This window comes from Phaenicophaeus curvirostris, chromosome 26 (assembly GCF_032191515.1).
Source record: "Phaenicophaeus curvirostris isolate KB17595 chromosome 26, BPBGC_Pcur_1.0, whole genome shotgun sequence".
Lineage (NCBI taxonomy): Eukaryota > Metazoa > Chordata > Aves > Cuculiformes > Cuculidae > Phaenicophaeus > Phaenicophaeus curvirostris.
The window spans coordinates 3583380-3611144 of record NC_091417.1 but is presented as its reverse complement, the minus strand read 5'-3'; the positions used below and the strand labels follow the sequence as shown (position 1 = coordinate 3611144).

General features: G+C 45.6%; 4 protein-coding genes across 6 annotated transcripts in view; 3 read left to right on the top strand and 1 right to left on the bottom strand.

Moving 5' to 3' along the window:
• Positions 1–25738, bottom strand: part of ATP5MC1 (ATP synthase membrane subunit c locus 1) — a 110176-nt gene extending 84438 nt beyond the window's left edge. The window contains exon 1 of the mRNA XM_069876859.1: positions 25727–25738. The gene's annotated coding sequence lies outside the window, so the exon portion shown is untranslated. The remainder of the gene's footprint in view (positions 1–25726) is intronic.
• On the top strand, positions 5785–9769 carry HOXB8 (homeobox B8). Of its 2 annotated transcripts, none has more exons than XM_069877065.1 (2): positions 5785–7414; positions 8495–9769. In XM_069877065.1, the coding sequence occupies exons 1-2, from the start codon at positions 6994–6996 to the stop codon at positions 8800–8802; spliced, it is 729 nt and encodes a 242-aa protein (XP_069733166.1). In that variant the 5' UTR covers positions 5785–6993; the 3' UTR covers positions 8803–9769. The 2 variants fall into 2 exon arrangements, with proteins under 2 accessions (XP_069733166.1, XP_069733167.1); XM_069877066.1 differs by having other exon boundaries at positions 5786–7414; positions 8498–9769.
• On the top strand, positions 10837–15176 carry HOXB7 (homeobox B7). Its single transcript, XM_069876856.1, has 2 exons — positions 10837–11568; positions 14239–15176. The coding sequence occupies exons 1-2, from the start codon at positions 11169–11171 to the stop codon at positions 14490–14492; spliced, it is 654 nt and encodes a 217-aa protein (XP_069732957.1). The 5' UTR covers positions 10837–11168; the 3' UTR covers positions 14493–15176.
• HOXB6 (homeobox B6) lies at positions 17458–27130 on the top strand. 2 transcript variants are annotated; one of them, XM_069876855.1, is made up of 3 exons: positions 17458–17740; positions 24161–24796; positions 26123–27130. In XM_069876855.1, the coding sequence occupies exons 2-3, from the start codon at positions 24385–24387 to the stop codon at positions 26380–26382; spliced, it is 672 nt and encodes a 223-aa protein (XP_069732956.1). In that variant the 5' UTR covers positions 17458–17740; positions 24161–24384; the 3' UTR covers positions 26383–27130. The 2 variants fall into 2 exon arrangements, with proteins under 2 accessions (XP_069732956.1, XP_069732955.1); XM_069876854.1 differs by lacking the exon at positions 17458–17740 and having other exon boundaries at positions 23986–24796.
• Positions 27131–27765: the final 635 nt, after the last annotated feature.

Sequence of the window (27765 nt, the reverse complement as noted above, 5' to 3'; positions counted from 1 at the left end):
GTGTTTCTGTGGATGTTGAAGCTCGTTTTCTGTTCCTGCTGTGGCTTTCTAAGGACGCGAAGAGTTCTGCAGTTGCTAGTGGCTGGAAAATTTCGAAATAAACCTCATTCGGTTTTTTTTTTTATTTTTTTTCGTGTGTACATTTGTATATTTAGCTGCCAGGAGGCTTTCTAGGAGCAAGGCGAGTGCAAGGTGGCTTGTTTTAATAAGACAGAGGGGGGAAAACAGAGAAATTAGTTTTATTTCTGCTACAGATCCGAACGAAACGGTGCAAATCTGATTTTTAGGAGCATCAGGTTCCGAGGGAGTGCAGTTATCCGCGGAGCAGGGATGCTCTGGGAGCAGCGATAGAGGGGTTTGCGTTTTTGGAAAGCGTTCCTGCTCCCCCAGATAAGAGTCAAGTGGCTGCTCCTCGGTGCACTGAAATTTCCACCCCTGAAATTCCTCTTGGAAGGGGTAAAAAAAAAAAAAATTAAAAAAAAATTCCTCCACTTGAGAAGGAACCAGAGCTTGATGTTTGAGACCATTCCTAAAGGTTGTTTCCCCCCTCTTTTTTAGTGTTTTGGGCTTTTTTTTTTTTTTTTTTAAAGCCCAGACTTTCTCCTGTAAAACTTTCCATCGTGGAGCAGCCCCTTAGGGGCTTCCAGTTTTAACTGTTCTGTTGCCGGAGGGAGTTAAATGTAACCAAACTTCACCCCGTGCCCAAGACCTTAATCTCCTTCCTCGAAACTCAATTAAGAAAAGCAGTTTCGGAGGCATTTTGAGCTGGGGAAAAACAAAACAAAATAAAAAAAAAAAGTTGGAGGCAGCAGGATCGTTTATCTAAATCTGGATTTATTAAAAAATATATAGAATGGGTCGAAAAAAAAGGTAATTTCTCTGTGTTTAGGCTGGGCAGACAGAATTTTCAGCTTTGTTTGACTCTTCTCAAGGATGGATTCATTTCAAATCTGCTTCATGCTGGATTGATAGATTCCTCATATCTCGAAGTGAGGGTGGATTTGACTAAAATCCTCATCGCTATATTTTTCAGAAGCGTTTTCGTGACTTAATTGATGTTTGTAACCCAAGGGCCACTAGGAGCTAGAAAAGTTTTCCCCTTTCTTTAGAATTGTGGTAAAGAGCGGATATTTTTAAGACGACGAAATAAGGTTCTTTGAAAATAGAATTTAAAATGTTAGTTCATTTATTAGGAAATATGATTACTTAAGAAATGTTGAAAAAAAAACCCCTGTCCTCTGTAGCATCAGCCGGGATGTATTTTCCAGAGTTGTTTAATGCTCCAGAATAAAAATCGATTTTAGAACACCAGCACCGATATCTCATTGTGTTCTCCTGTTTCATCTGAAAAGTCAGAAATACTTTCATTGTGTTTTCCTGCGTTCTTTAGCGCCTCGTTAAGCGCATTATAAGAATCAATTTTTTTGCTTAGGTTAAAAAAAAATATGTCTACAGGCAAATGGAATAATTTCTCTCTCTTGGTCCCATCAAAACCTGCTGCGTTTCTTTTTTTTTTTTTCTTTTTAACCTGGAGGTGGCTAATTTCTGTTGCATTTACCGGGGGTGGCTTGTTTAGTTCTTTGTTTGCTTGAGTTTTTTGTTTGGATTTGAGGGTTTTATCTTTGCTTTCCCGAAGCAAAAGCGCAGAACTGACCGGCTGGATTTGCTTTCTTTTTTTTCCTTATTCCCAAGAAAAACTTTGCTGAGGAGAAATCGAAATCCAAAACAAACAGGGGGAAACCCCCCCCTGCTTTCCCACCTCGGATTTGACACGCGGTTCATTTTTCCAAGGGCTCAACGAGCTGTTCCTATAATTCCATCTCTTAATTCCTTCGGCATTTTATTGTTCATGAAGAAATAGAAGCACTTGGAAAGTGTTTCTATCTCTGTATTAAAAAAAAACCCCAACCGAAACCAAAATAAAATTTAAAAAAACAACCAAAACCAACAAACAAAACCTGCTCAGCCCCGCAGGAAGCAGGTAGTGAGGAATATAACTGGGAATCTCCACTAAATTTTAACATAATGGGTGCTCTAAAGGGCAATATTTCACTACTTTAAAAAAAAATCCTTTCTTTGGAGCAGCTCTGAAAAGAAAACAAAAGAAGAAGAAGAAAGATATTTGGAGCTTTCTGAGGGAAGAGAGAGAAAGGGAAGTAACTTGTCATAAAAGGAAAAAAAAGAAAATTCAGTGCAGTGTGCTGCAATAAAAGAATATGACCGCTATAAAACTTTATAGGGTATAAATTTCTGAAGGTTAAGGAACTAAACGGCTGTAAAGCAAACAGTGCAAGAAAACTTTCAGGAACTCCTAAATTACTACAACGACTTGGGAATGTGGGGAAACCCGACGTGTAAATGCTCTAATTTCTGCTTCGGACACAAAGTTACCCCCTTTTTTTATTTTTTTTTCCCTAAAGGAGGGGGTAGTTAAAAGATAGGAGGGGGTAGTTAAAAGATAGGAGGGGAGAGAAGAGAGTGAGAGAAAAGGTGGGGAGGGACTTCTGCTAATTTATTCTTCTCTTGCAGATGCCGTGAAAATCCAGCGCTCTGGATGATTTCCTTTGTTCTTTCTCTTTTTTTCCCTCCTTTTTTTTTTTTTTTTACCCCCCAACTTTTTTTTCTTTTTTTTTTCCCCCCTTTAAAGCAATTCCAGGCTGAGTCCTGCACACAACAACCCACAGAGAACAGCACAAACCCCCCCTTTACTCTCACACTCCAAGTTGTGGCGAGACGTCTGGGCTTGGGAAGCTCTTTATGGGTTTACAGCTCTGGCCTTCCCCCCCCTCCAGATGCAGAATGACCGATTGTTTAGTCTCGGAATTTGAAACAATAGCGGTTTTTTCAAAAGCAAAACCCATTTTGCTTTTTTTTTTTTTTTAATTGCCGGGGACTGGATGCTGCGGCTTTTCCTCGCGTAAAAACTTCAGCGCTGCGGGGCGAGGAGGAGGAACCTTTTCTCCCCCTTTTTTTTTTCCTGCTTTTTCTACAATTTATCCCCTGGGTTTGTTTCCCCAGCTCCTAGAGGGACCCCCTTTTCCTTCCCCCCCCCCAACCCCCTTCCAGCCACCCCCAGCCGGGCTGCAGTTCCACGCGGCGCCGCGAGGTGGCGCTCGTGCTCCACGAGTGAAACGCGCATCCCCCCCCCGCGCATCCCTGCGCATCCCCGCGCATCCTCGCGCATCCCACAAAGGGTTAACGATGGCTATTTAACCGATTTATAGGTTATTTTTATCGTTTCCATCTATTTTTTCCCTGCGAGGGTGGGGGACGGGGGTGGGGGGAGCTCCTCTAGAGGGTCTCCGCGCCGGGACGCGGTGAGAGATGGGGCGCGCATCTCTTTTAAATGTTCATTTAAAGGTCGTGGCGGCGGGGAAACATCGGGTTTTGTCTTCAGCTACTCCGGGTGGAGGTGGGAGGACAGCTTAATTATCTCCAAAGCGAAGATTTACGCGTGCGGGGCTGGAAAAAAAGAAAGTGGATCCAAGATTTCGGGAGAAAAAAATCCCCAAGAATCAGGAAAATTTCCCCCTGCTTTTTACCTCAGACGTTAGGATGATCCGCGCTTTCTCAGCTCTTTATTTTATATTGTTTAGATTCATAGACATCGCCCAAAAAGGCCGGTGTAAGCTTTTTAGGAGTTGAAATAGTAATTTTTGTTGTAACCCTCTGTCTTTTGGCAATGATGCTCTGAGCCAAGGTCTTCCCTTAATTTTTAAATGTTACAAAATAAGAAATTAACCCAAAATGCTACTAACTCACCCCATTTTGTAATACGTATAAATACTCCACTGATGCTGCAGCAGCAAAAAACATGAACTTTTAACTCGTTAATTCACTTTATTTTGGCCTTTGTTTCAGAATTGCGAGACAAATATTATTTAGACTTTCCAGTGCTTCATCTACAAATAACACAGAAAGCGATGCTGGCAATAAGGTTATTGTAGGTTTTCTTTCACGTTGTCACCCAGGAATATTTTCTGAAAAAAAATTGTTTTTCTGAAGTTACCCCCGAAAACGCGTCGTCCTGGGGAGGAACAGAACAAATTCAACTGATCCACACAGCAGCACAGAGTAGAATATCTTGCTTTAAGAAGCAAAGTTTAAGCATCTCAAGACTCTGTTTAAATATTGTAAAGTGTAAGACAAAGATAAACAGAAATAGATGGGAGAAATAAAGGAAAATCCCTCCCCTCTGCATTCAGAGGAGCGAAAAGTTAAGATTTACCTAGGAAATGGTTTGGGTTATTTTTTTTTTCCTTGCGAATTCCCAATAAATCTTTCCTCCACTGGGTATTTATAAATTATCTTCTCTCTCACAGACCCACACGCCTGCACACAAACTCATCCCTACTTGTTTTTTCTTATAACAGAAACATTTTCTTTTCGTCAGGAATCTAAGTACAGTAAAGGGGATGATTTAAGATCACCCATTGATTCCTGGCGCATCGGTGAGTTACCAGCACATCATGACCATAAAATTCTACTGCACTTGATAAAAATGTTAACTTCCAAGAACAACTTCACTCTCACCTTCTTAGGGTCCACGTAGGAACGAGAATTCCTCTATTTTTTCACTTTACCCACTTGGATAGATGGGATCACGCCTGCAAATATACAAAGAAGACAAAAGCTTCTTTTCTAAAAACACTTTAGTCGATTTAAATTATTTTTTTTTCCTTTTTTTTCTTGAAAATTCCAGCGCCGAGCATCCCCAATCCAGGCTGCGAATCTCTATTTACTTCTGTGCTCCATTTCTGGGGTTTTATGGTCAAAGATGAAACCCAAATCTGCTTAATCGACAATAAAAGTGTTGGGGAAAATAAAATGTTAACTTGTCTTTTAGGGGGGAAAAGCCTTAATTATACCACTGCAAGTACTCCAACAACAATAATTACTTGAAAAAGGCTCTTAGACTCGGCTGAAATTATCCCTGCACAAAATAAAGGAAACGTATTTACTTAAATTATTTCTCTAAGGATGTTTTTAAAGTTTTATTCCGTTCCTATCTTTGTTTTCTTTCTTTCCCTCTCTCTTTCCCTTCCTGCCTTCCTTAATTCCCTGCTTATTCCCACTGCCAATTCTTATTTTTTTTTATTTATTTTTTTACCAAAGCTCTGACAAGACAGAAAAAAACCGAAACGTTTCAACTTTTTCTTCTTTTCCACGTCGGGGAGGTCGAAAATCGCCCCTCGGTGGGAAGCAGGAGGAGGGAAACCGCTTTTAATTCACCTTTTTGGGGTCAAAAACGTGCGGACGGGTAGGATGGGAAGAGGCAGAAATGTATCCAGGGGAAAGGAACCCAACAGAGGTTAAAAAGAGTGGATTTAACTCCTCTTGAAGGTTGAAATATTGGAAAATAGAGCTGGGGCTGGGGGGGCTGGTGTCGTTATTAGCTGAAATACCTCCCGGTAATATTTGCTGAGTGCGATAAATGAATTTCAAAATCTACCCCCTGTGTGTTTAGACGGTAGAAAAATTGCAGCGTTGGCATCTTCGGGGTAAGTTTGCTCCGTTGTTACCAAATGCCAATAAAATAAAGAGCCTCTCCCCCCACCCCTCACGGTTTTTCATTGGAAGCATCATGCAAAAAAAAAATATATATATATATATGGGGGAAAAATTGAAGTTTGAGAGGAGGGGGTGGGGTGGAGAGCAGCTTTTGGATACCGAGGGTACCGGTTCTGTTCGGAGGGTGATAAGGGACCCCACATTTTTGATTTTTCCATCATCCCCAGCCACATTCGAATCAGTCCTGAGAGGAGGAGGAGGAGCAGGAGGGGGCTGCGGGAGAGACACCAAAAGTCAATGTTATATACGAAAAACTATAATCGTTTTAATTCAATATTGACACCTCCACGTCTTCGCTGTGAGGGGAACGGGTCCAATCGAAACCGCTGCTTTATAGCAGTGGAGGAACGAACTCGTAAAATCCTAACGGCTTTTATGTCGTGCGGTATAAACAACAACAACATCCCCGGCTTTATGGCGTTTTATAGTTTGTTAAGCAGTTTACTGCCTTTTTTGGGGCTATTACAAATGCAATTCCCTTCATGCGATAGTTAAACCTTTATCAATAATAAGGAAATTGATCATTAAAATGTTAAATATGACTACCTCGTTTGTTTTAAAATATGTTTAGGGTAAGAAGCTGTATGATTTGATAACTTGTATTAAAATACCAATTACATTTATAGGACCTTTTAAAACTGGTAGCAATTAAATCGTGTTCTTTTACAGTTTTCCAAAGCGACCCTGACATTTAAAAAGGCTAAAACTGCCTCGTTAAAATTTTGAAATTAACGACTGCGAGCGCTTCTCTTTAATTTTCCAACACTCCCCCAAAAAATCAATCTTTTGGGTGGTCTAGGTATGTGATTTGTTGTGAGGCGAGCGATATCTCATTAATGTAGGTAGTTAAACATATTTAATCCGTATATTCACCCCACCTCCTTCTCCCTTCCCCTCTCTCTCTCTCTCTCGCTCGCTCCCTCTCCCTCTCTCGCTCCCCCTCGCTTGCTTTTCCTTCTTTATTCTCTCACACTCTTCCTTTCACAATCATGCGGTGCAGAGTCCGTGTGGAGTAAGGAGAAGCCAATAGGATGAGGTTTTGGTAATAGATGCAAATGATCATGAAAAGACACTGCAAAATATGAAACAACTCATTTGCGCTGAAGTAAATCACTGAAAACTGTTTATGAACTGGCATCTCTTCTTGGAAATGTAAAGCGAGAACTCTTAAGTGGCGATTTTTTTTTTTTTTTTAGGGGTGGGGGGGAGGAAAGAATTCAATATCATGCAGGCTTAGAGTTTTGATTATATCCTCCTTTTATATTCCTGGAAATCACAAACTGTCGTTGCTTAGCATCTTAGCGCTTTCTTTTTTTGCTAATAGATTCCCGTGGTCTGGTCTGGTCGGCTTTTTTTTTTTTTGTTTGCCTTTTTTTTTTTTTTTTTCTTCTTCCTCCTCCAAATATTCTTATTTAAATTAAAATGAGCTCTTATTTTGTCAACTCCCTCTTCTCCAAATACAAAACCGGGGACTCCCTGCGCCCCAATTACTATGACTGCGGGTTCGCTCAGGAGCTGGGGGGCAGACCCACCGTGGTGTACGGCCCCGGCACGGGGGGCACCTTCCAGCATCCCTCCCAGATCCAGGAGTTCTACCACGGAGCATCCTCGCTCTCCAGCTCCCCTTACCAGCAGAATCCCTGCGCCGTGGCGTGTCACGGGGACCCCGGCAACTTCTACGGCTACGACCCCTTGCAAAGGCAGAGCCTCTTCAGCCCCCAGGACTCGGACTTGGTGCAGTACACGGACTGCAAGCTCGCTGCCAGCGGCCTCGGGGAGGAGGCGGAGAGCTCGGAGCAGAGCCCTTCTCCCACCCAGCTTTTCCCTTGGATGCGACCGCAAGGTGAGGCGAGATGGAGAGGACAGCGAGGAGGCATTTCCTGAGCCCATAAAGTAGCCCCTCTTGCTTTCTTTCTGCCCCTCCTGCTTTCTTTCTACCCCTCTTGCTTTCTTTCTACCCCTCTTGCTTTCTTTCTACCCCTCCTGCTTTCTTTCTACCCCTCTTGCTTTCTTTCTGCCCCTCTTCCTTTCTTTCTACCCCTCTTGCTTTCTTTCTACTCCTCCTGCTTTCTTTCTACCCCTCTCCCTTTCTCTCTACCCCTCTCCCTTTCTCTCTGCCCCTCTTGCTTTCTCTCTACCCCTCTTCCTTTCTCTCTACCCCTCTTCCTTTCTCTCTACCCCTCTTCCTTTCTCTCTGCCCCTTTTCCTTTCTCTCTGCCCCTCTTGCTTTCTTTCTCTCCCTTTTTCTTCCCCAGCGACTGTATTTTACTGCTTTATAGGGGTAAACTTTTGCACTTGTAAATTGCTTTATCGTTTAATTACCCTGAAGGAGACCTTTTCTTCTTGGGGGGCTGAGCGAGCCGGGCTTTCTGTGGAAGGAAGCGTCCTTAAAGTTTATGGCACTTTTACAGCCTTTAAAAAAAAAAAAAAGCCCCTTCTTTTTTTTTTTTTTTTGCGTTTGATTTGGGATTTCGCTGGGGCTGCTCGCTCTCCCCGGGTTGCACCTCGTTATTTTTTATTTTTATTTTTTTTGCGGGATCCCAAAGAGCCGGAGTTGCTGTTGTTGTGGTTCGGGTGATAATAAGTGTGCAAGCGCCGGGCTGGGGGGTGACGACCCCCCGCTCCTCCTCCCCTGCCACCATCACCCCTGGTCCCTTATAACCATCTTCCCTTTGATAATATTGCACAGGAGCTTTTCTTTTCCCCTCTTCGCTTGCTGCTTGTGCTCCTGCGAGTCTTTTTTTCCTCCCCATCCCTTGTGTGTGAGTGTGAGAGTGAGTGTGTGTGAGTGTGAGTGAGCGTGTGAGTGAGTGTGAGTGAGTGTGAGAGCCTGACTGAGCTAATTCCCGAGCCTGGTTTATGTCTCCTTCAACCTCCTTCTCTTCTTCCCCCCCTCTTCCATCCAACCTCTGCGATTCCCCAGCAGCCGCTGGACGGAGGAGGGGGAGACAAACCTACAGCCGCTACCAGACGCTGGAACTGGAGAAGGAATTTCTATTTAATCCCTACCTGACCCGCAAACGGAGGATCGAGGTCTCGCACGCCCTGGGATTGACAGAAAGGCAGGTCAAAATCTGGTTCCAGAACAGGAGGATGAAATGGAAAAAGGAAAACAACAAAGACAAGTTTCCCAGCAGCAAATGCGAGCAGGAGGAACTGGAAAAACAGAAAATGGAAAGAGCCCAGGAGGTGGACGAGGAAGGGGAAGCACAGAAGGCGGACAAGAAATAAAAGGATTTTTAAGGACTGAAAGGCAAGCGCTGCTGGGGTGGCAGAGCCCCTGCGCCCCGCATTAATGTAAGGGGGGGGTGGGAAAAAAAAACCAACAATGCATAGAAAAGAGAAAGGAAAAAAAAAAAAAAGCCTTTTATTGCTGTAAAACAATATAGCTGTAAGCACCACTTTCCTGATTATCCTTTGATACAATGAACAGTATGCAAAAGGGAGCAGGAGGTCTCTTTTGCCAGTTATTAACTAGTGGTAGTGTAACGCAATAGCTTATGTAAAACATGACTGTGAAATTCTCTCTCTCTCTCTGTCTTTCTCTCTCTTCTTTCCGGGGGGGTGGGTTGGTTAACATAGCTTTCAACGCTATAGGAGTTACATGAAATTACATTTGTGCACTTTTTTTCTTTTTTTTTAATGATTTTCCCACCTTTTACGTTGTGGTTTCTCTGTGTGTACCGGAGGTAGCTATTGAGACAAACATCCCAACAACATGAAACTGCCTATTTATGCTATAGTTATCTCTTTCTCTCTCTCTTTCTCTCTTTCTCTCTTTGCTTTCCTTCTGTTCTTTGCTTTGGTTCGGTTTTGGGATTTTTTTTTTTAATATTTTTTTTTTTTAATTTTTAAATGTCTCTTCCAAAAAAAAAAGGGGAAAAAAGAAAAAATAACAAGAAAAAAAGCGTTTTTTCTCTCCTTTAGTTAGCATGCGCACAGTGAAGCAAGTTGTAAAGTGATCTTTAGGTTAACTGTGAAAAAGAATGTATACTGTATACGTGAATTACTTTATTGGGGGAACTAATGATATATTTTGTTGTTCTTTCATCACTTTGTTCTATTGTCTAAACCTGGAAGCGGCGGAAGAAAGTTACAATAAAGTTTACAAGCGAGAATTCCGTGACATCATTCTTTTTACCCTGCTCCGTTTCCTCCAGGACCACTTTGATAGAAAGGAAATAAAAGTCAATTGTGTCGGAGCTGCAGCCCAGGCCATCAAAGCCCTTTTCGCTTGGAGAGATGCTGGATCGTGGCCTGGAGGCTGGGGATGGGGGGAAAGGGAGAGGGGGACGGGGCTCTGCGATGCTTTCTGCTCTTCTTGTTGTTTCCAGCAGCTCCTGGGTGGTGACAGGTTGTGTGGAAATGCTGCCTGAAGGTAACGTGCGCTGGTTTTTATTCCTTTTCTCTTTCCTCCTCTTCTCTTTCTCCCTCTCTCCTCGCCCACCCTGCAAGATGAAGCTCAGCTCCGGGTTCCTCCTTCCTTTCCTCCCACTCATCTCCCTGCAAACAAACAAAATAAATAAAAATCAACCCAATCCCAATTGTCAGTCGCTGCTCCTTCACCTCTGGAGCTGAGAGGATGCACACCCAGCCCTTCCAACACAACCTTGGAAGAGGAGAAGCACCCTGGGATGCGCAGCCACCATTGTCTGAGCTGCTTTTCCTACCCGTAAGGATTTCTTTTCTTTCTAAACACCCCCCTCCTCCCCCTTTAAAAAAAAAAAATAAAAATAATGAGGCAGATCCCATTTTGGAAGGTCTCTCTGCTTCCCCAGCAGAAAGCAAATCAGCCAGCTGGTCAGGTTTTTCCTTCTGCCTGTAATTGAGTCCCGCAGAAGCGCTGAACAAGGGATCTGAGCGCTCTCTATTTTTTCGCAACAAGAAAAAGCAAATGCCAGCTCAATCCCGAGCTCAAAGCCTGTGGCGCTGGAATAAATTAGATATAGAGCTGAATGGCATTTGGGGAGGGGAGAAAGGACCCTGAAACTATTAGGTATCAATGAGACATTTGTCTTTTTTTTTTTTTTTTTGGGGGGGGGATGCAAGAGGGGAGGGGGAGAGGGACGAGGGGGGGGAGGGGATTCTGTACAGTCCTGCAAAAAAAGTACCTCGGAGCCGGGGAAATGTTACACGGGATCGATAAAGGGATAAATAGAGCTCCCTTCCTTTTCCTCCAGCAGAGAGAGACCGAGAGGGAGCAGCCGGTTTATCAGCAACGTGCTTTCCTCCCCCAACCCCCCCCCCCTTTTCTCCCTTTTCTCCCTCACTCCGAGCGCTGCAAACTGATTACAGGTTGCTTATCGACTCCAGCACGATCCCACCCCTTCCAGCAGCGCGATCTCGGAGGGGTTTTGTACGGCATCAATTATTTATCATATTTTATAAATCCAGCCGCACTCCCGGTTTTTGCCCCCGAGGAGGGGGCGGGCGGCGATTGGAGCCGCCGGAGCCACGTGCCCCCGCGTCACACGGGCCGGGAGGAAAAAGGGCTCCTTTTTGGTGTAAATCTGGACTCTTAATTCCGTAATATATCACGGTACCTCGTAAAAAACCGACACTAAAACGTCCCGACCTACAAATCACCCGGCCAAATTATGAGTTCATTGTATTACGCCAACGCTTTATTTTCTAAATATCAAGCCGCCGGGTCGGTTTTCCCATCCGGAGTGTTCCCCGAGCAAACTTCTTGCGCTTTCGCCTCCAACACCCAGCGAGGAGGTTATGGGGCCGGATCCTCGCCTCCCTTCGCTGCCTCCATGCCCGGGATCTACTCCAGCGGCAGCTCCGTGCACCCCCAGCCCCCCAGCATCTACCCCTCCGGTTACAGCCTGGAGCCCGGTTCCTTCAACATGCACTGTTCCCCTTTCGAGCAAAACCTCTCCGTGATGTGCCCGGGAGACGCTTCCAAGCAGAACTGCAGCAAAACCGACCCGAGGGACTCAGATTTGCAGAGCGACAGTAATTTCCGTATCTACCCGTGGATGAGGAGCACAGGTAAGCGCCGGCCTCCCCAAAGAAAGGAGCCGGGGGGGGGTGTGGGGGGTTGGGGGGGTGGGAGGGGGGCTGGGGGGGCGTAAATTATTTGCTGGCGTGCGCGGAGGGGGAGGCGAGGGAGGGGGGGATTGTCCCCAACTCCTTTTATGACGTTTCACTGAAAACGCATCTTCAAAAGAGAGAGGGAAGAGAGCAAACCCCCCTCTCCCCCGCCCTCCTCCAGCCATAAAGCCATTCCTTTTAGCTTTAAATATTTATTGGTGGTGCTGGGGCTGTGTATGTGCCATGCGAAGGGCAGTTTGTCTTAGAGAGCTGAGGAAATACTAGCCAGCCCCCTCTTCTCCGATATTTACAGGACGGAGATGGTGCTGCTCCCGTGGAGGTAGAGATTCTGCAAGAAACTCTTTATGGGAGGTGCTTGCAGGCTCGGTTTGTTTTCTGTTAGCTCGCAAAAGCTTCCTTTTGCCTGCCCCTCACCGCAATGTCCCAGGCGCTGCCCTTACACGAAGCGTGTTTCCATCAGAAAAAGCAAAACCACATAATTCTCGGGGCACTTAAAAACCTCGCTCTGAAAACGGGGACTCTGGCCAGAATCCGGATGGATGGAAGGATGAAAGGATGGATGGATGGATGGATGGATGGATGGATGGATGGATGGATGGATGGATGGATGGATAAAGGGGGGAGCACCCTGTGCCTGTGTCGCCTCCCGAAAACCATCCCCGCGGAGGGGTGCGGTGAGCTCCGCACCTTGGGGGAGGCTCCTGGGGGACACGCGGCGCTCTGCTGTGGGGCTGGGGTCCCCGGGTCCCTCCGCACATGGATCCCGAGCAGCTCCGCCGATATCATCTTAGGGTATTAATGTCAATTAACATTTAATAAATGCCCACCCCCTCTGGCAGGGGAGCATCCCGGCTCCTGAGGCGCCCCAGGCCGGGCTCCCCTCGCTCGGAGCATCCCGATTGGGCTCCGTGTGCACGCGTGGTGGTGTTTACACTCGTGTAATCGTGGAAAAAGGGGAGAAAGGCTCTGTTGTCCCGGCTGGGAGACGAGGGGAAGGCGTGAACTCCTTCTTCAGCCCCCTCGGCTTCTCCTCTGCTGTGCCAGACTGCAATTTGAGAGCATCCCTAGGAGGGAGCCTCCTCCCGAAGCCAAATATTCGGGAATAGAAGCCTGGGGGGCGAGCGGGGAGCGGGCCAGCCTCTTGCCAAGCAGAATTAAAAAGGAAATAACCAAGGCGTAATGTCTTATAAACGCAAGAGTCACCCTCGCACTTATTTGGTGGTCGGTTCTTTCCACTACCTGCTCCATAATTCATCGGCTTTTCCAGTTGATTTATCAAAGAGCAAATATTTGTGGTCGTAAACACCTCAGTTCTTCTTTTATCTGACTCCAGATTTAAGAAGGCCACCCCCCTCGCCCCCCCTGTCAGGATCAACAATTTGAGTTTGGGAACGGGTCCCGCACTCCAAGCGACCTGGATGCTCTGGGATCTGCTGAGCCTAAACCCGAAACTCGAGCTGGGTTGTAAAAGAGGGGTCCCCCTGTACCCCCCAGCAGCCGCGGTGCCTCATGCCCACTGTGAGACTGAGCTTGTGGAATTTCACCAGCGAGCAGAGATAGAGTTGTCATCCCTATTCAGCAGCAGTTTATGGCTCTCTCCCCTCAGCGGATTTTACAACCCACATTCCACGACCTGCACATTTTTTACTCTACAGCTAGCCTGGCTATTTTGCTTCTTTCCCCCCACCCCTCCTTTTAATGACTGGATCTTTTCTTCTTTTAAAAAGAAGGAGGTGGGGGGGGGAAGAAGAGGAGTCCAGTGGAATGTGTGGAGGAGAGGCCAAGGGCTGTTACGTTCTACTACAGATACACACAGTATTTGCATGGAAAATAGAGTGGGGATCACAAAACACCAAATTGTAGAATTATTTCCAATCAAACCGCAGGGAAATGTGGGGTGGAAGGAGAACTGGGATCTGGGTCCTTCCCCAACACCCCTTGAGGGCAGCTGGAGGGTGATGGGGAGCCTGGGGAGGCATCGAGGGTCTCCTCTGGGCAAGCAGCCACTTTTTCAGCCCCAAAAGCCACCTCTGTGCTCAAACCACCCCCTGAAATAATTAAGAGCATCACACACCTTCCAAGCAGCAGCCCCGGTGACAGCTTTAAGAGAGGACAAATAGCTGGATTTGTGTCAGTAGCAGAAATCTCCCTCCCTCGACTCGATTTCTGAATTTATTTCCCAGCCATCCAAAATTTCTAGTGTCTAAAGGGAACTTAAAGCAGGCAGCTCAGAGCCCGAGAGCAAGAAACTTTCCCAACTTTGTGAATCACTCAGGGACGCACAAAAAAAAAAAAAAAAAGCCCTTCACGCTTTTCCTAGAGGAAGAGAAATGAAATCTCGGGTGGGTTTGGGGTTGGGGACAGGGAGGGTGAAGTGGGGAAAGCCTCGAGCAGAAGGATGAGGAGCGTCTCGAGAATAAAAGTAAGATGAGGAACTCTTGAGAATAAAAATAAGAGCTGCCCCAGGTTATATAGATCCCCCGAGGATTTTGTCCTCAGTGGGTGGCTGCCCCCAAAGACAAAAGCGAGCGAGTAGACCGAGCCAGCACCCCTCAAACTTCTCCCTTAAGCCTCAAATTTGATTTAAATCTGCGTTTTTTCCCCCAGGCACGGACAGAAAACGCGGCCGCCAGACCTACACCAGGTACCAGACGCTGGAGCTGGAGAAGGAATTTCACTACAACCGGTACCTGACGAGGAGGAGACGCATCGAGATCGCCCACGCCCTGTGTCTCACCGAGAGACAGATCAAAATCTGGTTCCAGAACAGGCGCATGAAGTGGAAAAAGGAAAATAAAACCGCCTGCTCGGGCTCCAGCGGGCAGGAAAAACCAGACGGGGAGGATGATGATGAGGAATGAAAGGGGAGAGGTGGATGCAGGAAACGTGGAAACCCACGCGAGGAGGAAAAAGGGGGGGGAAAACACACAGAAAAAGACTATATATTAAAAATAGATGAATGATAAGTGCATAAATAATTAAAAACCCTAGGAATGAGGCGTTGTGTTTCCTGACACTGAGAAAAATACTACCTATATTAAAGTTGGGGTGGTTTTTTTTGTACAATAGAACGACTATCTACCTATTAAATGTGGCTTTAGAGTTGGAATAGACACATTTTTTCTATGTGGGTCTCCCGATAGTACAAGTAATTTGTAAATCTCCGTTTGTACTTCGCTGTGTATGAAGTAACGTGGTCGTGTTTAGCACCTTTAATTTAGAAAATGTGACCTGGAAGCCTGAATGCGAATTATATTTAGCGTATAGAGTCCTGTACATAACATGAATGATTATGACACCTTCTCCCTGTAAGCTCTGTGGTTCTTTTCTCCTTGCGATGCTCCTTTGTCCGTGAATATTTTTACCCGGAGTTCTTCCTTGTTCAAGACTACAAAATATAAAATTAAAAAAAAAAAAAAAGCAGCAGAAGAATTAATATTGTGCTACGTAAAATGTTGTATATCAAACTAGCAAATTATTTAATGGCGACGCGTTGCTTTTTTCCCCCTTTATCTGTGATTATTATAATTCTTCGAAATAAAATGGAAATCTCCAAGAATCTCCCACCGCGTTGTGTTCCTTTTTCTTATTCAAAAGTAACACGCGGGGTTTGGGAATTGCGTTTTCCCATGCAAAATAAATACACTAAAAATCATTTTAGATCGATACACGCCTCGACCTGTCGTCCTGAGCTTCTCTCTTACTTCAGGACAGCTTTTCCTTTCCAAATTTTGGCTCCTTTTCAATAGATTTGAGGAATATACCCTAGGAATATACCGATATATCGATATATATCGATATAGGGGCTCTCGAAATGCGAGTTGCTCTCCTTTCTCGCTCCTCGGTGATTGCACTGGGGCTAATTACTGAAGGTAAGAACCTAAAGGAGGGATGTAAAGAAGCCAGAACCAGCTCAAATAGCCTTTCCGCCCCTTGTTTTAATTTTCTTCTTCTTGTAACTAATTTACAGAGACCCCATCTATTTCTTCGTGCCTTTAGTACATATATTTTTAAGATTCTCTCTCTCCATCTTTCAATTAGTGCGGACTGGAACTCTTTCATTAGCTCCAAATAACATTTAGCATCAGAGCGCGCATAAAATAAATTAAAGCAATTAAAAGGCAGGAAAAAAATCAACAACGCAAAACAAAAGGCGAGTGAACTTAAACACTTGCGCAGGGGAGCATCCTCTCCCCCTCCCTCCCCTGCTTGCTTATTTACATTTCCAGGCTGCGCAGTAAAGACGCGGATTCCTCCCGCGGAGGCTCCGCGTAATTTACTCCTCAAATGCGTAGCGCAAGATGCAGAGAGAAAAAAAAAAAAATGCATCCAGGTCTGGAAATAGTCGGAGGTGGCAGCTTCCAACCTTTTCCCCTTCTTTTTTTCTCTATTTTCCTTTAGCCACCCCGTCTTCGGAGGGCTCCGCGACCGCGGAGATGAGCAGAGCATCCTTCCGCAGGTCTGAGCGAAAAATAAGATGCATCTGCGCTCCCACATCTACAACACGGAATTGCAGCCTCCTCTGCGTCTGCTAATTACGGGAAGCCCATTATTATTATTATTAAAGGCAGCAGCTAGGATGGCTTTTAGGACACCGGAATCGCCACTTGAAGGGAAAGGAAAATAGAAATTTTCTGTTTCCCAATATAAATTTTACTTTTTCCTTGGTGAAATCCCTCGGTGCGACATCTTTAAAAGGAGAAAGAGAGGAGGGGATCCATAAATCCCCTTTCCCTGCTCCTGCAAGGCAGTGGCCAGGCTGCCTCCCCCCCTGGCACGGGGGGTAACAAGCAGGAATTGGGGAGAATTCCCAGAAAATAAGGCAAAGCGAGTCCAAAAGGCGCTTTAATCCGCTAAAACCCCGTTTACCGGGCGGGGTGACCCACCTTGTTGGAGCGTCCCCCCCATCCCTGAGCTGCGGGGGGACCCAAGAGGGTCTGGGGGCTCCTGAGGGGGGGGGGGTTAACCGTGGGGAGCCCGGTAGGAGCACCGGCTACGCTTTTATTTCCTTTCTTAGCCTCTATGTCCACCCCCGAATCCGCTAATTACCCCTTTTCAGCAGAAAGGATCCCAGAGACATCAAAAATCCCCCCCGAACCCCACTGTTTTACTGTCTTTTCCCCCATTTAAAACCTAACCCCGAGCTCTTTATTTCGGGGGGGTGGTTATTGTTCGCAGCCCAACGCGTGGGGTGTTATTCGATTATTTCTCTCCAACCCCCCCCAGTGCAATCAATGGGGGGGGGGGGGGGAAATCCCTGAACCCGCTTTCCTAATTCTTTTATTTTATTTAAAAAAAAAAAAAATTAAAAAAAAGATGGCGGCTAAGAAAAAGGCTGCTGTTAAACCGGTCATGAAGAAATGCAATAAATTCCTTGTTGTTTTATGAAAATTTACAACTTTGTGATAGAACTTTATGAGTGGCTGGGTTCTGGGATTGGCCAGAGCCGGTCATGTGGACTGCTAACCGTGAACATGAACTTTTTATTATTTCCCATGTGGTTATATTGCACCATTCTTCTGTCCGCTGCACCTTGGGTCGGATCAGTGTCCTCTATAGGGCTCTCGCCTCTTTACATTTTTTTACTTTTGTGTATAAGCTCGCTTAGGGCTCAAACAGGGGAGAGGGGAGGGGGGGGGACGGCTGAACCCCCATCCGCACGCTCAATCAGCACCCACCTCCGCACCCACGCGTAGGGAAACACTTCTATCCCCCGTTTTTTTAATGATTATTATCATTTTTTTAAAAAAAATTATTATTATCAATTTTTTTAAAATTATTATGATCAATTTTTTTAAATTTTTTTTTTCAAATTATTATTATACATTTTTTTCCAATTCCTCTGTTAATTTGCCTGCTGCTTCGGAATCTCAGCAGGAATGGAGGGGCAGAGGAGATTGTGGACGGAGGAGTGGAGGTTAACCTTTTCCAAAGAGGGAAATTGCTTCATTTTCTATGCAAATAACAGAAAAGCAAGAAGCTCCCCCAAGTCAGAGAGGCAACCGGCGGCTGTCAGGTTGGGACAATATTTTATCAGCTAACAGATAAGCAAACGCTGTGTCTCCCTCTCCCTCTATCTCCCTTGCACCACAGAAATGGACGTCAAAAGGTAAGGGAATAATATCGCTTTCTCTTCGTTTAATTTTTTTTTCTTTGATGAAATGCATTTGTCGAGCTGCTTTTTCTATTTCCTTCCCCCATCTCCCTCTCTCCTCTAGCCGGGAGGGTGGAATTAGAAAGAAAAGGGTGGGGTGATGAAAAAAAGAAATCAAGGGGGGGTGGAAATATGGTTAAACGAGATTTTTTTTAAAGAAAAGTAGCGCAAAGCTGGGGAAGGGGAGAGAAAGAAGAATGGAAAAAAGGTGAAGAAAGAAATTGAGAAGGGAAGAGGGAATTGGAGAAACAAAATAGAAAAAATATATAAGAAAGAAAGAGAATAAGAAAGAAAAGGAGACAGAAGGAAAGAAAGAAAGAAATGGAGAAAGAGGGGGAGAAAATAAGGAAGGGAAAAGAAAAAGAAAATTAAAATAACGGAATAAGAAGGAAAAATTAAGCCTGTGAGGTCACCTGGAGCCTTGGAATGAAGGGTTTTTGCAGCAGCTCGGTGACCGAGGGTTTTAGATATTGCCTTTAAAAAAAAACCCAAGCCCTTTGTGGGCGGTTGTGGTGTTTTATTTTGTTTTCCCGTCGCCGAATCCCCGGAATTTGGTGAAGTTGGTGCGGGAGCCACTCGGGTTTCGCGTTGCTCTCCAGGGTCGTTCTGATGTGGGTGGTTTCTGCGGCGTTTCTCGGGAATACGGGCTGGAAATCAGTTTAAAAAAAAAAAAAAAGAAGAAAAAAAAAAGAAAAAAGAGAGATGGGGTGGGGGGACAAGAAATAAAAAGAGAAAAAAAAGAGGAAAAAAAAAGATAATAAGAAACAAACCCTGAGCGCAGCGCTCTCATTGTATTTTTTTTTTTCTCCTCGTTAAACTCCCCAATGAAGCTGACGTTGCGATGCAATAAACCTCGAGTATTTAATTGCGTTCTTAGCAGGGAAGGGGCTGTGGGGTTCAGGGGGGGTCGGTGCTTTTCCCCCTCTGGTTCTGAGCGCATGTCCCTCTCCCCTGCCTCTCGGATGCTCTGATATTCGCTTCGGGTTTGAGCAAAATATTTATCCGTCATTTTAAATGTGATTTTTTTATTTTTTTCCCCAGTATTTCAAGGGTGTGTATGTGTGTGTTTGAAATATAATACTAATCGCTACCGTTATGAGGTGATTTTCAAATAAGATAATGTAAGAGCAGAGGATGTGAAGCGAGATTGAGCAAGAAGAGATTCATTACTTAAGCATAAACCGTTTTATGACGTGACGATTTATCTCATTGAGACTGGCTGTGCCTGAATATTGTGCGGACAAGAGTAAATGATCGCAAGCTGGGGAAATAATAAACAGAAAGTCACTTTAAAAAGCGATTTCTTCCCGAACCTGTTACATTTTTCATAAATCACGGTGGGGAAAAAAAATTAACGCGGGTTCAAAGGCCCCTGATCTGACTTTCCCGAAGGCTCCGCGCTCGGATTTTTTTTGCTGGTTGTAAGAAAAAAAAAAATTAAAAAAAAAAATTAAAAAAAAATTAAAAATATTTTAAAAATAAATTAATTTAGAAATCTTATTCCAAAAAGCTTTAATGCTGATTTTTCCACATTCTGCGTGGGTAACCACTTGTGGAAGCCCCGCACCTCGGGGCTTGGAGGTCTTTTTAACCCTTTCAGCCCCATCCGGAGGGGTTGGACTGGGAGATCTCCGAACCCAGCCCGGTGTGAGGGGCACTGGGGGGTCGGTGCCGCCCCGGATCGGGGTCCCCACGGTGGAATCCCCCCCTCCTCGGTTTATTTATCGAGGAAAATAAAACCTGGAGGCACCTCGGGGCCGCCCCGTCTCCCCGGAGCCTCCGCAGCCGCTCGCTTATTCCCCACCGTTTGCTGCCATCTACCGTCTGCGGCGGCTCCCGGCGGCTCCCGGGGGGCTCCCGCAGCCTTGGGGGGCCCTGCCCGGCCTGCCCCCCCTCTCTGAGAACCCCGAGAGGCTGGGGGTGCGGGTAGAGGCTGCGCTCGCACTTCTATGTGAGCTCAGAGGGGGAGCTCGGGGCAGCCACGCGTGAGCAAGGGGGGTGTGTGTGTGTGGATTTATCCACCCCCCAAAGCTCTTGCACGTCTGTCCGTGCCTCGTGTGGACGGATCCGTACGCGCACAGGGGTGTAAAAGGCTCGAATCTGTCCATAGGGTCCCCCACGGGGGGTTAAAATTGGCTGGGGGGGGTCGCACACAAGCGAGGAGCTTGTAAAACGTGATGGTTAATGATGCCCCAGGCGAAGGGGACTGATCATAAAAGGCAGAGGAGCTCGGATTTATTTATTTATTGCTCGGAGTGGTCATCGCGCTGGGGTCTGGAAAAAAATAAGTCGTGTGCAGAGAAAGGAGGTGGTTGCTGGGGGAGAGGCAGGCGACGAATCACTTTTAAGTTGCTGTAGGCTTTGAAGGGACAATGCGGGTCTGTTATTTTAAAAGGTTTTTCTCTCTCTCCCTCCCTTTCTCCCTCCCTCTGGCTTTCTCCCTCTCGTTTTCTCCTTCTACCACGCAGTTTCCTGGCAACTGTTTACGTCTGGGCTGGGGAGAAAGTGAGATGCCCAGGGACTATGTTAAAAAAAAAAATAAAATAAATAAAAGGGAAGGGGAAAAAGTTTCTCTCCTCTGACCAGCCGTGATTAACTTGTTCCATGCTGTAATTCCCAACACCCCTCAGCATTCGCCTTGCATTATATGATCGCCTTTTCCTCTCCTTCTCCCTGCTTTCCCAATATTCTTTGATATTGCCCTTCTCAGGGCTGCTTTTCGCGGAAATACTTCAGTCTGGATGCATTTTTCCTACCCCCAATTCCCCTTTACCCCCTCCCCTTCCCCCCCTCCTCCTTTTTTTTTTTTTTTTTGTGTTAATAATTAGCTGCATTCTTTAATGGAACAATGCTAGATTATTATTGCTTCTTTTCAAAGATCCTATTAACAAGGTTATTACGCACCGCACGGGAAGTCAGGTAAATTAAACTTAAATTGCTGGAAATTCACTTTCAGGCGGTTATATGCGGAATTTTTTTTACACCTTCAGGGGTCATTGTTTTAAATACTCCAACCTTGGAGCTCTACATGTGTCTGTCGGGTCTATTTTCCGATGTGATTTTGGGTCTGTAGGAGCGTTTCAGGGGAGGTTTCTCTGCCGCCAGCGGCTCCCTCTGTCTGACTCCAGGAACAAGGGGGGTTTTCAAGTGTTTTCGTGGTCTTGGCTTCACTTTATGGCTGCAATAAGTCCCTCGGTAGGGAAACTCCCGCTGTGTTCTCACTTCAGAAGGATCAGAAATTCCAGCTCCACATGAAAAAAAAAGAGAGTTTCATTTTTTTTATTGGAACCGACTGCACTGAACTTTCTACCGAGTTCTTAACGGGTTTAGGCTTTTCGCACAAGCGACGCTCTGTTCTGTTTTGCATTTCGAAATATTTGGGTGTTGGTTTAATCCCCTCATCTATCTGCCTGGCTCTGCTGGCTGGGGATGGTTTTTACTGGCTAGAAAAGCAAAAAAGCGACAAAAAGCGGGACCTTCCCGAGCAGGGAAGGGTCGCACATACACTAAATACTTCTCTTTATCTTTAATTACGCCCTGGCAGCTGAGTGATGCCTGTCAGGAGGGCAAAGCCAGCGCAGGGAAATCTGTTTTACCACCTCCTGGTGCCTCTCTCGCAACTTCCTCGCTTTCCTGCTCCTTTTCAGCCACCCTGAGCCCGATTTTGAGGCCAAAAACTGGATAAAGATGCTCCCAGGGGTGTCCTCCCAGACTCGAGGGCTGCTCTAGGAGCTCTTTTCTGCAGCCGCTGCTGCTCTAGGTCCTCTCCCTCCCGGCTCTGCTGGCGCTAGAGGCAGCCAAAAAAAATATATTCGCAAAAAAATCGGTCTCAGATTTAACCCTCGGACTCGAGCTGGGAGGGCAAGGAGCGTCTGTGACACAGCCACGCGAAGAACACTTTAATTGCTTTGATTTTTTTAAAGCTATTGAGCTGGGAACACAACCCACCTCCGTGCTAAAGACCCAGCTCTTCGAGATTTAGCAAGATTTAAGACCCCTGCTCGTATTTACATGCATTCTTGGTATTCTGACCCTCCATAAGATGAAAACTATGACAGGAAGGGGTTTTTTTTGTTTTTTTTTTTCTCACTTTTTTCTTTTTTTCAAAATGAGATCCAAGTTGCCTTAATTTTTTCTCCCCTAAATAACATTTTACAGGGTCATCCTTCTTCTAAGGGGCAAGAAGTATTAGGGTTTATCTGTAGGTGTCAGCAATAATCAATTAGCAAGCGGTCAGCTTCAATTAGTACAGTTTTATTTTCTTTTAAACGTCAAACTACGCAAAAAAAAAAAAACGCTTTAGCCACAAAGGCTGAGCAGTATTATTTAAATATAAAACTTGAGGGCTGGAGGATTGTTTCTTTTCCCCAAAACTATTCCTAGAGGTTTATTTGCAGAGCAATCAGAAGAAGTGAGAGAAAATATGCGAGCAAACATTTTCCGCAGATGTACTCACGCACTTGGATTATCAGGACATCCCATTTCTTAGCCCAGAATTTGCATGCGGAGCTGCTCACGCCAGATAATCGCTGGGTTTGCAGAGCTACAAATATTGAGTAACTCTGCAATCCAATGTCTGAGCTGTTCGGCTCCTGCGAAGCTGTTAACTTCAGGCTCGCATCCCAGACTTTTTTTTTTCTTCTCTAGCCATCGTTCTCTTTCAATCTGATTTTTTTTTTATTTTATTTTCCCCTTGCATAGCAATAAAGCAGATCTACGCAAGTTTGGGTCCACTCCACACACAAAGGGAAACTCTGCAAGAACAAATATAAGAGAATATCAGTCAGAGAGGGGGTGGAGGATGGAAAACTACTTCCTTTGCGTGTTATTTCCTTGAATTATAAGGATTACGTTTCAACCGAAATGCTCATCGCAGCCGTGGCATGAGACAATCTTGGCTTGGCTGCTGTAAACACGACGTTTAAAATAAATTAGCTCGTAATAAGATACCAGTTTGGTAAATACTTAAAGCTCCGTCGGAGAGCGCCGCGTTGGCAGCTCCACAGACACCATGTAATGTGTGTAATTCTAGATTTGTAGCACCCACGCTCGCAGATGCAAGTGGAGAGGAGAGTGTGTTATAAGGCGTGTCATTTCATTGCATGTAGGACCCGACAGACAGATGGCTACAAATTCGGACAGGAAACAAATCCTTGATAAAAGGATGGGGGCACAGCCCATTTAGTTGCTTGGTTGTGGTTTATTTTCTTTTTTTTTTTCTTTTTTTTTTTAATTTTTTTTTTTAAGCTGTGAGGTGGCTCTGATTTTCCCATTTGGAAACCGGTCAGAGATCTAACTCTACCTTTAGAAAAGAGGGAGCTGGGACCAGGGGGGCATGCTCCAGGTAGAGCAGAACCCATCCCAAGAGGCAAATCCCAGGGTAAAAAGCAGCTTTTAGGGAAGCGAGGAATTGCTCAAGACTTTCAGGTTACCCCTTCCAGCCTTTAAACTTTGCAAAACCAGGGATTTTGCGGCTTAAAGCGGGGGATGCAGCAGCCCCATCACACCGCCAGCATCCCTCTCCTTAAAAAAAAATCAATTTCGATCGGCAGCGATCAATAAAATCGGCTTTTGACCGTCACCCAAGGCTTCTTTTTAGCCATAAAAGGTCGGGGATAGATTCGGTATTAAGAAAAAAACGCAAGAGGGCACAATGCGGTGCCGGACTCCGGCGGAGATGGGGATTTAAGCAAGGAATAAAGGAAATACTTCGATTTTCCATTTATCTCCCTCACACGCGGCTTTTGCAAGGAATAAAAGAAAAGAAAAAGGTGCAATACATGAAAAGCGAAGGTTTGGTGCAAGCGAGCGCGGCTTTGCTGAAGAGGGGAGACTAACCTGTGGTGATTAGAGAAATACGAACAGAAATAAGTTGTCAAACCCCATTTCTTCTCCTGGAGCAAATTAACTTAATCAACCCGCCGAGTGCGCAAAGTTCACACACGCATAAAAAAGAACTTTTTTTTCCATTTTTTTTTTTTTTTGGGGTGTTGTTTTCTACCACGGTAGCAAAGCACCCAGGCGTTTTTCAGGACGATTTCCAAACACGAGGGGTTAAAGTTTTCCGAAGGCGGCTAATTAACTTTTCTCCCTCCTTTGCAGCGGGTTTCTGGGTCCGTGTGAGCATCCCCAGAGCCGCGCTGAGCTCCGAGGGATGAGGAGTAGGGGGAATGAGGGGGGGGGGGAAGCGAGTATTTATTTATTTATGAAGCTCCGAGCGCGCCGGGAATGTTTCTTTGGGCAGATATTATATATTTGGTTAAGGGGGGGCCTCGCTGCTGTTTAAAAGGGAGGGAAGAAAGGGGGTGGATGGTTTGTTCTTGGGGGTCCCTGGTGCAATCTCAGCCCCTCGCGGGGGCTATTTTGCAACCTCAGGCGCCTGCTATTGGTCAGCCCGTGATCAGATGGTTCTATTTCCTTGTGTCCCTCGCTGGCACCGCGCCACCCTCCCTCCAGCTAAAACCCAATCTCCGAGATATACCCCTAATCGCTAAAAAAGCGCTCGGACTATAAAACACGACAAATCGTTACCCCCCAAAAAAAAAAAAAAAAAAAAAATAAAAGCCGGGGAGAAGGAACGGCGAGGAAGGCTCCTTCCAATGAGTTCTTATTTTGTCAACTCCACCTTCCCGGTGAGTCTGGCTGCGGGGCAGGAGCCCTTCCTGGGACAGATCCCACTTTATCCCTCGGGCTACGCGGATCCTTTGAGGCACTATCCCAGCACCTATGGAGCCGCGGGCGCGCAGGAGAAGGGCTACCCGTCCTCTCCTTACTACCAGCCGAGCAACGGAGCCTACGGCCGCGGCTCCGCCTGTGACTATGGGGCCGGAGGAGGGTTTTTCAGGGAGAAGGATCCCTCCTGCGCCCCCCAAGCCCTGGACGAGGTGCCCTTCGCCCCCGAGCCGCGCAAGTCGGACTGCGCGCACAGCAAAACCGCGTTCGGAGAGAGCGAGGAGCAAAAATGTCCCGCCCCGGTTTACCCCTGGATGCAGCGGATGAACTCTTGCAATAGTGAGTTTTACTCTTTTACAGAAAAAAAAAAAAAATAAAAATACATCAATCTCCTCCCTCCCCCCCCCCTCCTTTTCTTATTTGTTACCGCGAGAGAGAGAGAGGGAAGCAGGAATAAGGTTCATTTTAGAGCCCAAACTTCCAACTTGCTCGTGACACGCAGCAAAACTTCACGCCGCTGAATTATTTTCTCCCTACGACCCCTCCCAGCTAAAACTTTCCCCGTTATTTCCTCCCCAACCCAATATTTCCCCGTTTCCCTGCTTTTTCTCCCTTTTTTCTCTATTCACATTCCAATTTGCGTGTCACTCCGCTACATCGATTTGTCTCTGTCCTTCCCCCACACGCAGAGGGAGATATTTTTTTTTTTAAATCAGCTCTAGATGACTTTACACACGCACAGACCCCCCCCTCCTACTCAGCTCCCTCTCTCTCTCTCTGGCCACCGATCCGGAGTGAATTAATAGAAAACTCTTTAAATACTTGAAAGGAGAGGGTTACATTTTTAATGAAAAGTCTGCCTGGGGAGAATCATACCCCCCCTCACACCCCCCCTAAGTGATATATGACTTTTTTAAGTGCTGTTTCCTCAATCAGGAAAAAAAAAATAAATAAAGGGGGGGGTGTAGAAAAATAGTAGAGGCTCAGCACCCTCCTTCAAATGTTTAGATGCATTTGTTGCCTTTTAAGCTCCAAATTGATGCCCATTAGCTCAGGGACGTGGAGTGTTGTGTCCTCTTTAATTCAGAGTTTGTGTAGATCGATTCACTTCATTATTGCTTAAATGCTCGATTACTGCAGCCGGTAGGGTGGAAAACAGCGAGGGAGGGCGAGGGGGGGGGAAACACCTTGCGATTTTTCATCCTGGAATAAGATAGATCTCGCCCTGTCTCCCCCAGCCCAGCTTTAACCCTTCAGCGCGGATCTTCCGCGGGGGCGGCCCGGCTGGGACCCTCCTGGGGGGAACCGGAGGGGTTCACAGCCGCGGGGGGTTAATTTTGGGGGTGACCAAAGCCTGGGGTGGGGGGGACAGGGGAGCGGCTACGCACCCCTCCGCGCATAGACGCGGTGGAGCACCCAGCAACTCCGAGCATCCACTAAATTTAGGGCTTTCCATTCTTTTTCCTTTCCTATCTTGCTCCCCCTTTCCTATTTTTCCCTTATTTTTTCCCCTATTTGTTTTCCTTATATTTTCCTATTTTTTCCTATTTTTTCCCTATTTTCTCCTCTATTTTTTTCCTTATAATTTCCTATTTCCCCCCCTATTTTTTCCTTATATTTTCCTTATTTTTTCCTATTTTTTTCCAATTTTTGCGGGTGTCACAGGTTCCTCCTTCGGGCCCAGTGGCCGCAGAGGCCGCCAGACCTACACCCGCTACCAGACGCTGGAGCTGGAGAAAGAATTTCACTTCAACCGCTACCTGACCCGGCGCCGGAGGATCGAAATCGCTCACTCCCTCTGCCTGACGGAGCGACAGATCAAAATCTGGTTCCAGAACCGCAGGATGAAGTGGAAAAAAGAGAATAAATTGCTCAACTCCTCGCAGCTGAGCGCGGAGGAGGAGGAGGAGAAAGCAGCGGAGTGAAAATATTATTTAAAACACGCGCAACAGCAACAAAAAAAAAAAAAAAAGGGAATGAGTGAGTGTGTGAGAGCCGAGAGGATGAGGGGGGAGTGGGCTGGATGCAACAGCCAGAAAGTTTGAGCCACCAATGCCAAGGACTCGTGTTCCCAGTGATCTGTCGTGACCAGGAAAAAAAAAAAATCAAGCTTCTAGTTGCGTTTTTTAATTATTTTTCCTCCTTCCCGCACCTCCCTCCCCTCCTGCTCCCAGAGAGAAAATAATAATAATGAAAAAGGGATGAGATAGAGAAGGGAGGAAAGAAAGGGAAAGAGAAAAAGACAAAAAAAAAAAAAAAAAGGACTCCTACCCGTGTTTCTACCCTTTGGTGTCACTGTTAGTAATCTGCTAACTCTTGTATTTAATGGAAGTGCTGCAATATATGTCATTTGGGGTGTTTATTGTCTTAATTTTGTAAAAATGTTTCATGCACGGTTGACATAGGGTTTATTTTTTTCATTTTACCTTTTTTTTCCCTCTCCTTTGGTAAATTAATCAAGCCCTGGGGTCTTTGTAATTAGGTTTTTTTTTGTTTGGTTTTTATTTTTTTTTAAAAAAGGAAAATCTACTGAAAGAACGAGAACTACCTACAAGGATGCGAAAGCAACAGCAACAAAAGTTATATTTTATTAATTTTTGTACGTGTTGTGTTTGGAGTTTGTCTTACGTATGAACATGGAATTCTCTAATAAAAAAAAAGCCTTCGATATCACATACACCCCCCTGTCATTATTATGATGATTTTTCCCTTTTTCCAGGGGATTCTGCTCTTATTAAGGAGCAGGGAGCTGGGCAGCCTCGTCCCTCTCTGCCTCCTGAGCTGCAGGGACGAGCAGCTCAGAGATAAATCTGGTTTTCCCTCTTTTTCTCTAATCTGGAAGGGAAGACCTTTCACCAAGAGTATTTCCTCGCTGCCTTTTTTTTATTGTTACAGTACAAAGAGTTATGACGAAACGCTCTCCCTGTACATAATAAATCAAGGAAAGAGGCAAAAATATGCTCTCATTTATCTACCAAAGATACCTAACATTTGCCTAGCATCTTTCCAACATCTGCTCCCTGACTTCATAGACCCAAATCAAAGCGTATTGCAAAAAAAAAAAAAAAAAAAATCCAGATTTCAAGGGAATTTTGCCCTGCGAAACGAGGAGCTTCCCAGCTCCAGGGATGAAGCCTCCACTGCAGGGGGAAAAAAAGGTGGAAAAAAAATTCTATAGTAAGTCGAAGGAGTTTTTCTTTTTTAAATTAGGGTTTTATTTTCAGTCGAAAGCGTTTCCAGTGGCTGATTTGGCTCGGGATGGGATGGGATGGGGAAGGGTCTGCTCTGTATCACCGAGGAGGCTCCTG

Bases quoted from the DNA above. Each gene is read 5' to 3' on its own strand.
- HOXB8 (XM_069877065.1), top strand. From the start codon at position 6,994: ATGAGCTCTTATTTTGTCAACTCCCTCTTCTCCAAATACAAAACCGGG. The intron at 7,415-8,494 runs GTGAGGCGAGAT...GCGATTCCCCAG, and splicing joins CCCTTGGATGCGACCGCAAG to CAGCCGCTGGACGGAGGAGG.
- HOXB7 (XM_069876856.1), top strand. From the start codon at position 11,169: ATGAGTTCATTGTATTACGCCAACGCTTTATTTTCTAAATATCAAGCC. The intron at 11,569-14,238 runs GTAAGCGCCGGC...TTTTTCCCCCAG, and splicing joins CCCGTGGATGAGGAGCACAG to GCACGGACAGAAAACGCGGC.
- HOXB6 (XM_069876855.1), top strand. From the start codon at position 24,385: ATGAGTTCTTATTTTGTCAACTCCACCTTCCCGGTGAGTCTGGCTGCG. The intron at 24,797-26,122 runs GTGAGTTTTACT...CGGGTGTCACAG, and splicing joins GCGGATGAACTCTTGCAATA to GTTCCTCCTTCGGGCCCAGT.